Consider the following 14,669-nt stretch of genomic DNA (forward strand, 5'->3'; position numbering starts at 1 on the left):
GGGTGGTGGTGAAAATTCCCCAAATGTTAGCAGCAGATATCTTTGGACATAGAATTCTAGATGATTTTTATTCTACATCATACTATTATAAATTTTAAAATACAGTCACTAAGTACGCATTACTTTTATAAATTTATCTTAAGCGCTTTTATTTTAAGGTAACAATGTTCTAAATTGAAATTTCTGTCCCTACAAAGTATTGACCTTCTCATATTAGTATTCCACTCCCCAAAGCAGGTTTCCATGCACATAAAAATATTCACTGAAAAAAATTCCTCCTCCCTACATACTTACCACCAATATAAATTGTTCTCCAGCTGTGCACATGTATAAAGGGCACAGCAATGCAAAGAAACTATCCGTTCTCCTTGAAGTTCGGAGTAAGTCTGTGCAGTGTGTTCTAATTTAGAAGCCACAGAACTTAAAGTTTCATCCACCCATGTAGCAACCTAAAGAATAAAAGGTTAGAGATTTAAACAAAAATAAATAAACCTTCCGAAAGAAGTGTGATCAAAACTGGAGTAAGGCATACATACTTTATAGCCTAGAATTCTAAAATGTTGAGCTAAATAATATAGTATTATAGAACAGATCCTTAGTAATACTGGATATTAAAATACTTTCTTCACATGTAAATTAAAATAGCAGCTATTGAAATGAATGTTTAATGCCATCTTTAAGGCTTAACCAAAACTATACATTTGCTCCAACATTTTTTAATAGAATTTAAAGTCAAACCGATCATTTGACATATTTTCTCAAACTATACCTTTTTATAACCTCCCTGATTTCCCTTGTCTTTCACTTTTCTTGAATCTTTTCCTTTCCTTTAAAAGTAGAAAACTACTTTTAAAGTTGGATTACAGCATAAACTAACCTCCCAGCCCTCCAAAAAAAAAAAACATTGGATCACTTTCTTAGGGTTTGAGACACTTTGTATTTATGGACCTAGTTAGACAGAAGGATAGAAAATGAAAAGATGAAAAGGGGCAAGAAGAGAAAAAAAAAAACAAGAATTTAAGCATGAAATGTTTATTAATGCAAAGTGACTCCTACCTTGTTATTTTCTGTAGCTACAGTTGCTCTTATGCTATTTGCAGACAGGAGGACTATCTTTTCATTGGTTAACCCCAAAAATGTTGCTCGTGGATGATGTGATGAAGGATTCTTTGAAAGCATATAAGAAAAATGATTACTGTTTTATATGTTGATATGTAGAGCTATTCAATGCAAGATTTAATAATAAAATACCTGTGCATTTCTGTAAGGCTCAGATTCACTCCATTTCCACTGATAAAGTTCTCCTTTACTGCTGACAGCCAGAAGTTCAGAATACAGAGCTCCAATACAAATAAATTTGGTTCCATCCTATAAAGGAAAAATAAGAGCAACTATAAACATACAAATTACCAAATCTGCTGGTTTGGACAGTCAGTATAATCACTAAATCAAATCTAAATTCATTATGTGAACACATAAGTCACAGGTATCACAACATCTTTAGCACAGCCTACAAAGTCCCCACATAAGGCTCTGGTTCATTCCATGAACTCAGGTCACAACTCACAGTCCTGTTCCTAAGCCATGTCCATCAGGACCCCATCCTAGGACCACTGTTGCTGTTATTATTTCTGCCTACATTACTTTTTCTCAGGCAACTCATCCCCCCACCCCCACCCCTGGCCCCAATCAAGTCAGTTCAAAGGAGACTTCCGTAACCATACTATCTAAAAAAAAACACCACTCTCACATTCTGGCTCCTGATTTTGCTTTTTAGATAACATTTCATGATTTATTGTGTTTACCTGTTTATCTCACAAATATAAACTTGTCTTTTTCCACATCATATACTCAAGAATGTTCACAAAGTAGGTGCTCAATAAATGTTAAGGGGAAAAAACAAAACAGAACAAGGAATAGAAGCAAGGAAATTCAGAGTCAAAAAAGAGAAGATTCCTAAATTCCTTACCCCCATTTCTTCCTGAGTCTTTCAACATGCTGAGACAAATGTCTTTATTTTGCTTTTAAAGGTATAAAGTTCACTAGCTTTTAAGGTAAAATACATGCAGTGAACTGGGATACAGTTAAATTATAAAAAGCTTGGAAGTTTGGACAATAAATGTAAATCAACACGAATGATAATTTACAAATGTTAATTATTTTAAAATATAAGACCAAGGATTATAGACATGAAGCTAACCAGTAATCTCAGAGCAAAACTTGCCAATAACAGATCTTAGGTTGTGTATTTTCCTTTTGGTCTATACATTACTTCCTCTCCTTGGATTTCTATATACTAAACTAATCATGTCTTTCTAGTTTTCTGCCAAATTTCAATCTCACTTGTTAGATGGGTTATAGTGCTCAGATAAATCTCAGATAAAGGTCTACCAAGATTTATATTACATACTAGCAATGGATTATACCTTGTACAGAAAAAAACGTTAATTTTAATCTTCTATTTTCCCTATACCAAACAGGTCTTGTTTTCAAGTACTTCTATGGGGGCACAGAAAAGAGATTAAATTTGAAATAATTATTAAATTCCTCTCTTCCTTCACCATGGGTATCTGAAAATCACTGTTTACTTTCTCTATGGCAGCTGCACTGAATCTTACTTTTTCTACCTGATTCTCTATCTCAATCCCATGGTTAAAATAATCAGACCAAATGAATTCAAAATGTGAATCCAACACATATTAAGTTAGTGGCTGCAAGTAAATTATGTAATTTCTCTGAACCTACTTTTCACCTCTAACATGGATATTATAATACATACAGGGAGAACAAATACACCGCACAGAGACCAGTGCAAAATAAGTGTTCAAATTTAACTGTGATTACTACGCTCCCCTGACTTCATCTCCTGCTCATGCCTCCCCAAAAAGGAAGGAAAGAACAGCTCTTGTATACAGCCTTCCTGAATATTCCCACCTCTAGATTTACTTAATGAAAGTACCATTCTCACCTTTTCCCTTCTTAGAGAAAGAAAAATCCCCCTCCCTTAAATATAAACCATATACACACTAAATGAAACCCCTGACCATATCCCCCCAACAACCATCCAAATTATTCTTTCCTTAAGAAATCATGATCAAGTGAATTCTCACTTGGTATCACCATGTTCGCTTCTGCTCGGTATTTGTTCTGGAAGCTATTCTCTCCTTTGAGAGGAGAGGTCTCCAGTAGAGGTCAGTACTCTCTACTGGTCTTCCTCCTACCTGTGTGGCTACTGTCTCCATCACCTTTATATGACAATGCACTCCCTACACCACAGATTCTGCCCTTGTCCCTTGATTCAAATTATGCTCCACTCTCATCCTCAGTGACTACGTCCACTAAAGCACCATGCTTTTACACACGTCTTTATCTCATAACCCCAGATTCATCAATTAGAGATGTCTTCCTGGATAGACAGGCTCCAAAACAAATTCCTCACCACCTGCAAAGCTGTACCTCACCTGTAGCCCCCATATAAATGAGTAACACCCAACACCTACCTTGTACTAGAGACATGGAAACCTGGGAGTTCTCAACTCCTCCCTTTCTCTCATCAATCAAGTCACTAGTAAAGGAGTGTTGCATTTGTCTCAAATTCTTTTCAGACTCTTGCCTTCCTGTCACCATTGCCCCTGCATTCTGAAATCTTCACAATTCATTCTTTAACAATCTTACCATATTCATAGCTGACTTTAGATGTTTCTTCCTTTACATACCTTTCTCTCATGATGCCAACAGAATTCCCTTCCTTCAAAACAACTTTATCACATCACTTCTCTAAGGACTCTTTTAGCTTCTTAGTTGCTACAGAGTACATCTTAACTCCTTGGCCAGTTACCTAGGTCACTTTACAATCCTGCTCCATCCTACTCTTCTACTCCCTACCATAGAGCAGTAATTCTGAACTTTTCATTGTTCCACAAACACACCTTTTATGACTACTCCAGGTCCATGCTTGATGTTTAGAATATCCTTGCTTCTTGGACAATGCCTACTTAGCCCCAAAACTGTTGCTTGACCAGACATGGTGATGCACACCTGCAATCCCAGCCTCAGCAACCAAGCAAGAACTAAACAATTTAGCAAGACCCTGTCTCAAAAGAAAAAGAAAAACAAACAAACAAAAAACTTACTGCTTAAATGTCATCTCCTTTATGAAGTCTTTACCAAATCTATCAGGTGGTATAGTCATTCCCCACTCTAAAGCCCTGTGGAACTTTATGCACACCTTTAGTTTAGTACTGACCATGTTATGAACACATCACACTACATGAATGTTTGTGTCCCCTACATTCCTCATGGGAAGTTCCACATCACAGTCACCTCTACATTACTACAGGTCAGTTTGGCACACAGCACACACACAAAAAAGCACACCAACCAAGTGCTGAATGAACAATTGAATCTTAACTCCAACTTCAATTAAAGGACTTGTTACACCAAAAGTCATGAACAAAACATCCCTGGATGCAGAGGTCCTCTCAGAATTGACTGGTCAATTGAAAGGTCAATGTTCCCCATAATGGAGACATTTTGAATAAGCCAGTAGAATCTCTGAGGCCCTGAAAACCCACTATGGACAAGTGTGCATAGATGATACAACCATAAGTCTAGGAAAGATAACAAAAATTAGACACCTATTCTTGCTGCTTCAAATCTGCCCATGTAAAAGAAATTTATTTATATTTAGAGAAATATAAAACAATCAAATATACAAAAAATAACAATATATCTCAGCTCACTCATTTCATAACATCACAGGTAACACTTTTACTGTCTTAATGAAATACTACTTCTGAGTAAGTTGGGTCTGCTTATATCAACTAGAAAAAAGTAGATAGGCCCTATTTCTTTAAAAAACAGTAGTATAATTTGTTTTTGGTACAGGTGACTAAGCCCAGTGACACTTACCCACTGAGACACATCCCCAGCCCTTTTCGTATTTTATTTTGAAGTTGCTAAGGCTGGCTTTGAACTCACAATCCTCCTGTCTCAGCCTCCCAAGCCACTGAGATTACAGGCATTTACCCCCCACAACTGACAGTTTTGTTTTGTTTTAAACAAAAATTGCATCATTAAAGGTTAAATCTAATTATTAAATTTAAAACTGAATAACTGCATGAGTCCCTCCCCAAAGAGAAGAGAGTAACAATTAAAAACAATGGGAATAAGTTAGTGGCCAAAGCTTAAGAAGAAACAATTAGTCCAGAAACAGGAACTCCTACTGACCATATCTAAATTTAAAATTTTATTTGAAAAAGTTGATCTGACTCTTCCTAAACTTTCTCCCATAAAACTTAGTTTTCATCTTTTTTTGTTTGCCTGATTTTCTACCATCAGCAAACACTAGTTTTGCTATTAACTTCCAGCTCCAAGTCCTGTCACTCAATGCAATACACTGTGTTCTATGACTGAAAAGAATAACAACAAAAGGTTATACTGTGCAATTTGAATTTGGTAAACCATGCATGTTCATATTCATTTCTCCTTTCCCTATTCTCCTTTTGCCTAGCTTATTTTCTTTTTTCTGATCAATTCTCATTTTGCTCATTTCATCACTAAACTGCATTGCTTCCAACTATCAGTAATTAAAAAAAAAAAAAAAAAAACAGCTAAAACCTTCCACCACCCAACTTTCAGTTCTAGAACACTGCCTTAGCTCTCATCAGTATGGAAACCAAAATAAAATTGAAGCAATATAACCAACAAGTTTGAACATTCTAACAACAAGGCTGCTGAAAATAATTTACATACTAATGAGACAAATACCATGGGCCTGTTTCTTTTCAATACCAAAGAACCAGAATACCTTAGAACATAACAATTCAAATGGCGGGTGAGAATAAATTTATTATTTCCACTAAATTACATGAAATAGATCCAGAACAGTAAGAGGTATGACTATTAATTAACAGTCCCTACTTGCTGGATCATTTTTCTTTCTTCCACCACACAATAACCAACCATTCCTGGGAACTTAGTGAATACAGAACAACATGTGCATCCTTTACATTCAGATTATGTTTTATTAGAAAGCACAAAGTTGTTATGTTTAGCAAATTTACCTAACATGGCTTTCTGTAAACTTATTGTATCTATTTGAGGTTTGTAACATGACATTATACAATACAAATATTATTACTACACTGCAGTAGATTAATGTATCAATCATCTTTCTTTTTGCGTGTGTGACACAGGGGGTTATGATTAAAAAAACTGACAAAAATCCCTAATACAATTTTATTAACTATAATCCTTATGTGTACGTTAGATTTCTAGACTTTTTTATCCTATGTTTACATATGCTGATTTATATTCTTTGACTGCATCTCATTTCCTCCCCATCTACAGTAATCAGTGTTAATTCTCTATATATTTGGCTTTTTAAAAAAATATTCTACATATAAGTAAGATCATGCAATAAATATTTTTCTTTATGTCTGGCTTATTTCACTTAGCATAATGTCCTCCAAGTCCATTGTGACAAATAACAAAATCTCCCTCCTCCTGAATTATATTCCAGTAGGTGCATGTATCACATTTTAGTATCCGCTCATCCATCAACAGACACTTAAATTGCTTCTTAATCTTGCCTATTGTGAATAATCCAGCAATGAACATGGATGGGCACATATCCTCAGTAGGCAGTGACTTCATCTCCTTTGGGTATATACTCAAAAGATGAATTGTTGAGCCATATGGTAGTTCTATTTTTACCCTTTTCACAAAACTCAAAATTGTTTACCATAATGGCTGTGCCAATCTATATTATTAAAAGTCTACTAGGATTTCCTTTTCTCTATACCCTTGTCAACATTCATCTCTTTTATTTTTGATAATAGTCACTCCTAAAACATGAGGTGAGGTGATGTTTTATGGTAGTTTTAATTTACATTTCCCTGATGATTAGTGATGTTGAGAATCTTTTCATATATCTGTTGGCCATTTTTATATTTTTGAAGAAATGTCTGTTCAGATTCTTTGTCCGTTTTTGAACTGGAATATGTTTCTGATGTTGAGTTATAAGATTTTTTTTAATTTTGCATATTAACCTCTATTAGATAAGTGGTATATAAATATTTCCAAGTTCATAGGTTGCCTTTTCATTTTGTTTCCTCTGCTGTGCATAAGATTTTTAGTTTGATACAATTCCATTTATTTATTTTTGCTTGTATAACCTAAGCTTTTAGTGTGATATCAAAAAAATCATCACCAAGGATAATGTCAAGGAGATTTTATATTCTTTTCTATGAGTTTCTGGGTTCAGGTTATTCACTGCCTAGTGAAGATATGTGCTCATGCTGGATGGGCACATATCTTGATGTCTGTAATCCTTAGTCTTATATTTTTAAAAAATTATCATTCGTAAATTATCATCCCTGCTTTATTTATACCAGATCTTACTAGAAAAACCCTCACTTGTTTGTTTGGGTCTCTGATCCATTTTCACTCATTTTTTATGCATAGTCTTAAGATAAGAGTTTAATTTCTTCCTTTCTTCCTTCCTTTCTTATATGTAAAAATCCAATTTTCTAAGCATCATTTACTGAAGAGACTATCTTTTCCCCCATTGTGTCCTCTTGATGCCCTTTTCAAAATTTAGCTGACCATACTTGCTTGGATTTACATCTGGGCTCTCTATTCTGTTCCATTGCTGTTTCTGTTTTTATACAAAGGAATACCATACTGCTTTGACTACTATAGCTACATAATATAATTTAAATCAGAAAGTGGAAGCCTTCAACTTTTACTTTATCACTACTGCTTTGGCTACTTAAGTATTCTGTGGAGCCACATATTTTATGATTGTCTTTGCTACTTCTCTGAACAATGCCAATGGAATTTTGAGAGTGATTACATTAAATGTGTGTATCCTTTGGGGTAGGAAGAACATCTTAATAATTTTTTTTTTTTAGAGAGAGTGAGAGAGGGGAGAGAGGGGAGAGAGGGGAGAGAGGGGAGAGAGAGAGAGAGAGAGAGAGAGAGAGAGAGAGAATTTTTTTTAATATTTATTTTTTAGCTCTCGGCAGACACAACATCTTTGTTTGTATGTGGTGCTGAGGATCGAACCCGGGCCGCACCCATGCCAGGCGAGCGCGCTACTGCTTGAGCCACATCCCCAGCCCCTTAATAATATTAACTCTTCAAATTCCTGAACATGGGGTACCTTTTATTTACATCTTCTTCAATTTCTTTCATCTATGGTTTTATAGCTTTCAGTCTGTAAATCTTTCACCCCATTGTTTTGTTCCTTTTGATTCTATCATAAACTATTTGTTTCCTTGGTTTCTTTTTAGCTAGGTTGTAAGTTACCTGTATACAGAAATGCTACTAAATTTTGTATGATGGTTTTATATTCTTCAACATTACTAAATTATTAGTTCTAACAGGTTTTTGTGGAATCATTCACATTTTCCTACAGACTGGATTATAGTATTTGCAAAGAGATGATTTTACTTCCTCTCTTTAGATTTCACTTACACTGTTAAAATATTTTTATCAAAAAAGGATGCTAAGGGCTTGGGTCGTAGCTCAGTGGTACAGCACTCGCCTAGCATGTGAAAAACCCTGGGTTCGATCCTCACACCACATGAAAATAAATAAATAAAAGATACCATGTCCATCTACAACTAAAAAAAATTTTTTTAAAAAAAGGATACTGGGCTGGGGATGTGGCTCAAGCGGTAGCACGCTCGCCTGGCATGCGTGCGGCCCGGGTTCGATTCTCAGCACCACATACAAACAAAGATGTTGTGTCCGCCGATAACTAAAAAATAAATTTTAAAAAAAAAAAAGGATGCTAAATTTTGTCAAATGCTTTGCCTGCATCAATTGACAAGCATGTGGTTTTTTGTTTATGTTTATTTTTTATCTTTATTTTGTTTATTTATTCTTATGGGGTACTCATGAGTGTGAGGCAGTCACTCTGCCACTGAGCTATAGCCCTAGCCCAATCGTGTGGTTTTAATGTTTCATTTGGTTAATGTGATATATCACAGTGATGTAAAAACACAGAACTGATTTGTATATGTTAAAGCAGCCTTACATGCCAGGGATAAATCCCAGTTGGTCATGATGTTATCTTCTATTTCATGTGCTGTTATTTCATTGAGGATCTGCATCAATGTTCATTAGAATATTAGCCATTAGTTTTCTTTTTAGTAGTATGTTTATCGACTTAGGAATCAAGGTGATACTGACCTCACAGAATGTGTTTAATTTAAATTCTTGTTGGAAGTAGGTTAATATAATTACATACACAGTTACTATTTATATATAAGATATTCAGCAACATAGAACCTCAATTTTTATTCTAAGAAAAATAAGCTATAAGAATGACTAAAAAGTAAAAATAGAGGTATTTTAGATAACCACTGAACTGAAAACTTATCTCATTATACATAGAGGATCTCAAACACAAAATATAAACTGCAACAGACCTATGTGGGAATACCCAAATCTACTACTGGTCTCTCTCAGCTCCCTGTACCTCAAGGAACTGCCTGTTTTCTCTTTCTGAAATAGGACAATGCTTCTCCTTGTTCTTTATGCTTAATCTATACAAATTCAGTATGGAATTCTCACAATAATCCTGTAAGGTAAAAATCATTATCCCACCAGGTCCCTTAGCACAATCACATCTACATCTTAAGAGGAAATAAAACAATGGGTACATGCTCATTAACTGCTGTATTAACTGTTGGCTTAAACATGATGCATAAACTGTCCTGAGCTGGAATTCCTTCAAGACCCCTCATTAGACCCTCAGCTCTTGGTAGACTTGTCTCTTACAGTGCTAGTTTCTCCTCACACCAAGTACAAGTAGTGGCAAGTACACTCAATATCCTATTTTCCTGCTTTTTCCTCCTACTTCTCCAATCCCTGCCAAGCCTTTTCCCCTTCTCAGTATTCACTATACCCAACCAATTTTGGAAAATCAATATGGCCCGTTTCTTCAGGTGATACTTATTCCCTATTATGATGAACTTTACTAAAGCTAGCTGAAAACAGGGTCTTTAGATCTTTACAATCTAAGTATATATATCATCAAGCCCTGCAAAAAGCATCTAATGGTATTTGTTGATGACTGTGATAAAGCATAAAAGTTTACAAGGACTGGATCTGTTTTCCTTCCCAGAACTGAAATTTCTTGTGCCTAAATTTCAATCATGAACTAATAGGAAGTGTTTTTGTCTGGGCATGGTGGTACACCCTATAATCCCAGCTACGCGGGAAGCTGAGGCAGGAAGAATAAACATTCAAGGCCACCCTTGCAACTTGGGGAGACACTTTGTCAAAATAAGAAAGACTGAAAGGGCTAGGATACATTTCATGATAGAGTGCCCCTGTGTTCAATCATCAGTGCCACAAATTAATTCAGTATAATTAATTAATTTAATTAAAACAAGGCTAGGGATGGTAGAGCTAAACCTTACATTCAATTCTCAGTACAACTGATCAATAGATAAATAGAAAAAATACAATTAAAAAAAGGACTGGGGTGTAGCTTAGTAGTAGTCTTACTACATATGTGAGGTTCTGGGCTCAATCCCTACTACCACCCCAAAAAATTAAATAAAGGATTTCTTTTAAAATGATACTTTTTAAGTTGACTGTTTAAGTGGGGGGGGGGGTTAAACTCTGTTTCACAAATTGATCTTCTTCCATTAATTCAATGTCTAAATAAACCAAAATTGTATATAGTCTCAAGATTTCATAAAGCAGTTAGTATAGTAATTATCTCTGGAAATAAGCGGTATCTAAAAGCATGTCTATCAGTAAAGACAAAAAAAAAAAAGGCTAGCTACTAAATCAAGAAGACGACACAAGAATGTTAATGATTCCTGAATTCATACTGTTCAAAAACACTTTCATTAACAAAAATAATACATAAAAAAGAAGCCTAGACAAATAATATGTGATGGCACTAGTAAATGATACATGAGTCCTTTATTACCTCCTGTCAATATGAAACACAGTTCTAACGTGATCCAGGCAATGAAAAGAGCAAATAATGAATGATATACCAAAAAAGTAAAAAAATAAAGGCTCAAGGGTTTAAATCACTGTCCACCATATGAAGTAGAGTAGAACTGGGGACATTTCCAGTTTTATGGAAATAATGCAATTTGGGGAAAGTTTGGAAGCTGCTAGAGAAAACAGAATAACCTTTTGCTTTCAAAGAAACTGATTAAAATTCATGTTTTCTCTTACACTCACATTTTCCACGAGTTGAATGTAAAGGAAAATAAATGAGTTACATCAAGACTCACCAAAAACTATGAAAACATAAATTAATAAAGTTAATATTTTCCCAAATTCAAAGAAAAGAAATCCATGTCAGACTCTCTTTATCCTCATTTGGTTTATTTCTGCTTAAGAAAATCTCCTACCCAACTGGTTCTGGAAATAAGAATAAACAGGGCATACAAAAATGAATGGAAAGTACATGGACACCTGCAGAACGCTCTCAAGAAAATTACCAACACTTAAAACAATGAAACATATACACCATCAATAGGATGCATCTGCTCATCCCACTTGTAGTGATGATGGCTTTTTGAAGATTCCAAATCCACTTAACAAATCCTAGTTGCTTTCTGAAATCCACTCATTATTCTACTCCTCAGGATGCCAAGCACAACTCTCCCAGTCCATTCCACTTCAGACTACTTCATCTCCCACAGCATTCACAGCAAAGCTTCTCTCGGAATTCATCATCATTAAATGGGTCAGCTAACTAATCAAAGAAAAACAGGTCCCTTCATCTTGTCCTGAGGCATGCAGCATCAAAGACCACAAACTTGCCCTTCAGAAACTGGGGTCCACCTGACATTTCAAATTTGGGAAAATAAATTTCTACTAAGGAATATGACCATTATTAGAGTAATCATTACTAGAAAAGAAGTCCTAGAACAGAATGCTGATGTGTTATCTAAAATTACTCCCCCACCCCAATTTCTCTGATCTCATTCATCAAGTAGGGGAAAAAAAGCACCAGTGAACACAATCACTCAGATGACTCACACAAGAACAATGAAGATGTACTACTTGAATTTAAAGGACACTTATCATTTTATATTTGTGGGTTTGCTTGGGGTTTTTTGTTGTTGCTGTGGAAGGGGGGGGCGCACAAAGTATAAATAAAACAGAAGCCTTTTTAGAGGGGAAAAAGAGGTACTTGACAGGAATTCATTTAAATGGAACGATGTGAATGTTTTTCCAAATACCTTATCAGGCCACCACTGCAAATCTTCTCCTAAAGATACTGGACTTTGAACCGGTGTATTCTTCTTGTCCAAGTTGGGCTCTCCTTCTTTGCTGGTAGAACCCCTTTCATTATCAAATGAGGCTCCATCAAGCCACCTTCGCTCACGTAAACGTAAAACGGATTCACGTTCACGCAACAGCTCAGAGTCTCTCTCTAAGGGAAGAAGGAGAACTGGTATGCAATTGGGTCACACCAGTGGGATAAAAGTAAGCCACTCTCTAGTAAAGACCCTTTAGGATGCAACTAATAGCAGTTTATCTACTCACAAAAATTTATGTAAATGTATATCTAATAAAGCTGACATGCAACATTCAAAATATTAACCCTTTTCAAGTGAATGGATGAAAATTATTTAAGTATTTTTTAAACCTATATAGAGGAATAGTTCAAAAGTGGTCTAGTACCAGCTATTGATTTCAACTATATGATTTTAGAGCAGAATGGCTTTATTTTAAGTTTGACTGCGTTTTTATTAAATGGGGTTTAAAAATTTGGGTTTTCATTAGAAATGCTTAGTATAAATTTTCTAAGTTAGAAAAGTATACATATTAAAATTTCAACACATTAGAAAAAAAGAAGCAAACCAAAAGAGAATATTGCAAAGTCTTCAGTTACTAAAAAAAAAAAAAAAAAAAAATGCTGATGAAAAAAAATACTTCATAGATTCCCCAATACCAATAATAAAAATGATGACGATGATGATGATGATAATAAAAAAATACTTGAATAGGTTAAACCCCATTAACAAACTAATTATAAAATTTTGGATAATCAAGCCCTTGTTTGGGGTAATTTTTATAGGCTGGATTTTTATGATTGTTTTATTTTAAAATTTTTGAAGAACAAAACAGGTTTTGTTTTGTTTTAAGCATCTATATAAAGAATTTCCTTGACCAAAATGCTTCCCCTGCAATCGTTCTACAAACTATTTAAAGCCATTTTTTCCCATTTGCTCATACATTACTTTTTAAATAAAGGAACCAAAATAAGCTTTCTAAGATTTGTATAAAAGAATTAGGAACAATACATAGTTGCACCATACAAAATTGCCAAATATGCAGTTCAAAAGTGGTTTAATACCAGCTGGTTTTCATGGTTTAAACTAAAAGTAATGCCTATACAGAATGAACACAGAAAAAGAAAAAGGGAAAAAATTAGGAGTATGGTCAGATACTAAATATTGGGAAAGGTAATACTTAATATATCTAAGACAATAAAGTACACTTAAAAAAAAAAACTTTTAAAGCTACTACATAATATGTTCAGTATGTTAAAAGATCACCCATAGGTCTGTTATTTAAGTACTAGGTATCTGCAGCAAAGTCATAATATAACATGGTATCTTTTCCTGTTTATTAATGATCAGTAAATATAGCTTATTTTTGCCTATTATTTGATCAATCAGTTTTAAATTCTAGAAAATAAAAATATAGAATCTATATTATAAAGGTAAAGTTGCTAAAAATGTATACAAGAAAGAAGTCAGCTTAATAGTTTCAGAGTTATCTTTCTAACCTTTATCACATACTGTATCTTTTAAGGATTTCAAACTTTTGAAAATAGCATTTTAATAAGCTAAACATTTACCTATACATTTAATACTGTTCAATCTCATTCTAATGTTTTTCATATTTTACTTTTCCATTTAACCAGGATTTAAAATGAACACAAAAATCATGTCATTTTAATCAAGGAGACTTGTTTTCTGAATGCTGCATGTCACTGTAAAGTAGAATTCTGCTTTTAGTTCAGAATCCAAATTCCTAATTAAAAATATAGTTAGGTAAGTTGTACCCTTGATATGCACTATAAAATATAAATAAGGTCATCTCTAAAATACTACTGTGGCTCTTCAAAATAAACAAATAAAAAAAAAGCTACTTTTAATGCCAAAGTACCCAAAAACACTAATAAGGAATGACATCATCTACTGTAATTTTGCAAATTCAAATACAGAGAATCTACCACTCTCTCTCTATGCAGCCAGTCCATGATCAAAATGAAATAAATGCAAATTACCTCGAGATGAGCCTAGCCTGGAAAGTGATGAACGTCGAAAAGAAGGGTAACCAAAATAGCTAATGTCCTCAGAAAACATGGCATCCGCATCAATAATGACACTTGGGTGAGCAGAATGAATGTCAGCATCAAGAAGAGACATAAGATCCTCTACAAGCAGAAACAAAAAAATAAAAATGAAGTAGCTATAGAAAGTACATCTATAGAACACTGAACGATCTGTAAAATTAAAATCAGTGATTAATATTATCTAAGGGGGGAAAAAAACAACAACTATCTACGAAATGAAATTTATATTACTAACAAACTTTAAGAACATCAGATGTAGTTGTTGCCAGTTCTACTTACTAAATTATCACCAGAAAAAAAAAGGACTGCT

The 14,669-nt window shown here is 34.4% G+C and overlaps 1 protein-coding gene across 2 annotated transcripts in view; it reads right to left on the reverse strand.

The window, feature by feature from the left end:
• Positions 1 to 14,669, reverse strand: part of UBR5 (ubiquitin protein ligase E3 component n-recognin 5) — a 130,412-nt gene that overhangs the window by 59,412 nt on the left and 56,331 nt on the right. The window contains exons 8-12 of one of the 2 annotated variants that reach the window (XM_081266723.1): positions 14,291 to 14,440; positions 12,231 to 12,424; positions 1,252 to 1,368; positions 1,057 to 1,167; positions 295 to 449 (exon numbers count right to left, since the gene is read on the reverse strand). In XM_081266723.1, coding sequence (XP_081122849.1) covers positions 295 to 449; positions 1,057 to 1,167; positions 1,252 to 1,368; positions 12,231 to 12,424; positions 14,291 to 14,440 — 727 coding nt within the window. Of the gene's footprint in view, positions 1 to 294; positions 450 to 1,056; positions 1,168 to 1,251; positions 1,369 to 12,230; positions 12,443 to 14,290; positions 14,441 to 14,669 lie in introns of both variants that reach the window. The other variant, XM_081266722.1, reaches the window with a different exon arrangement.

The sequence above is a fragment of the Spermophilus citellus genome (assembly GCF_964194105.1).
Source record: "Spermophilus citellus genome assembly, chromosome: 14".
Taxonomy (NCBI): Eukaryota; Metazoa; Chordata; class Mammalia; order Rodentia; family Sciuridae; genus Spermophilus; species Spermophilus citellus.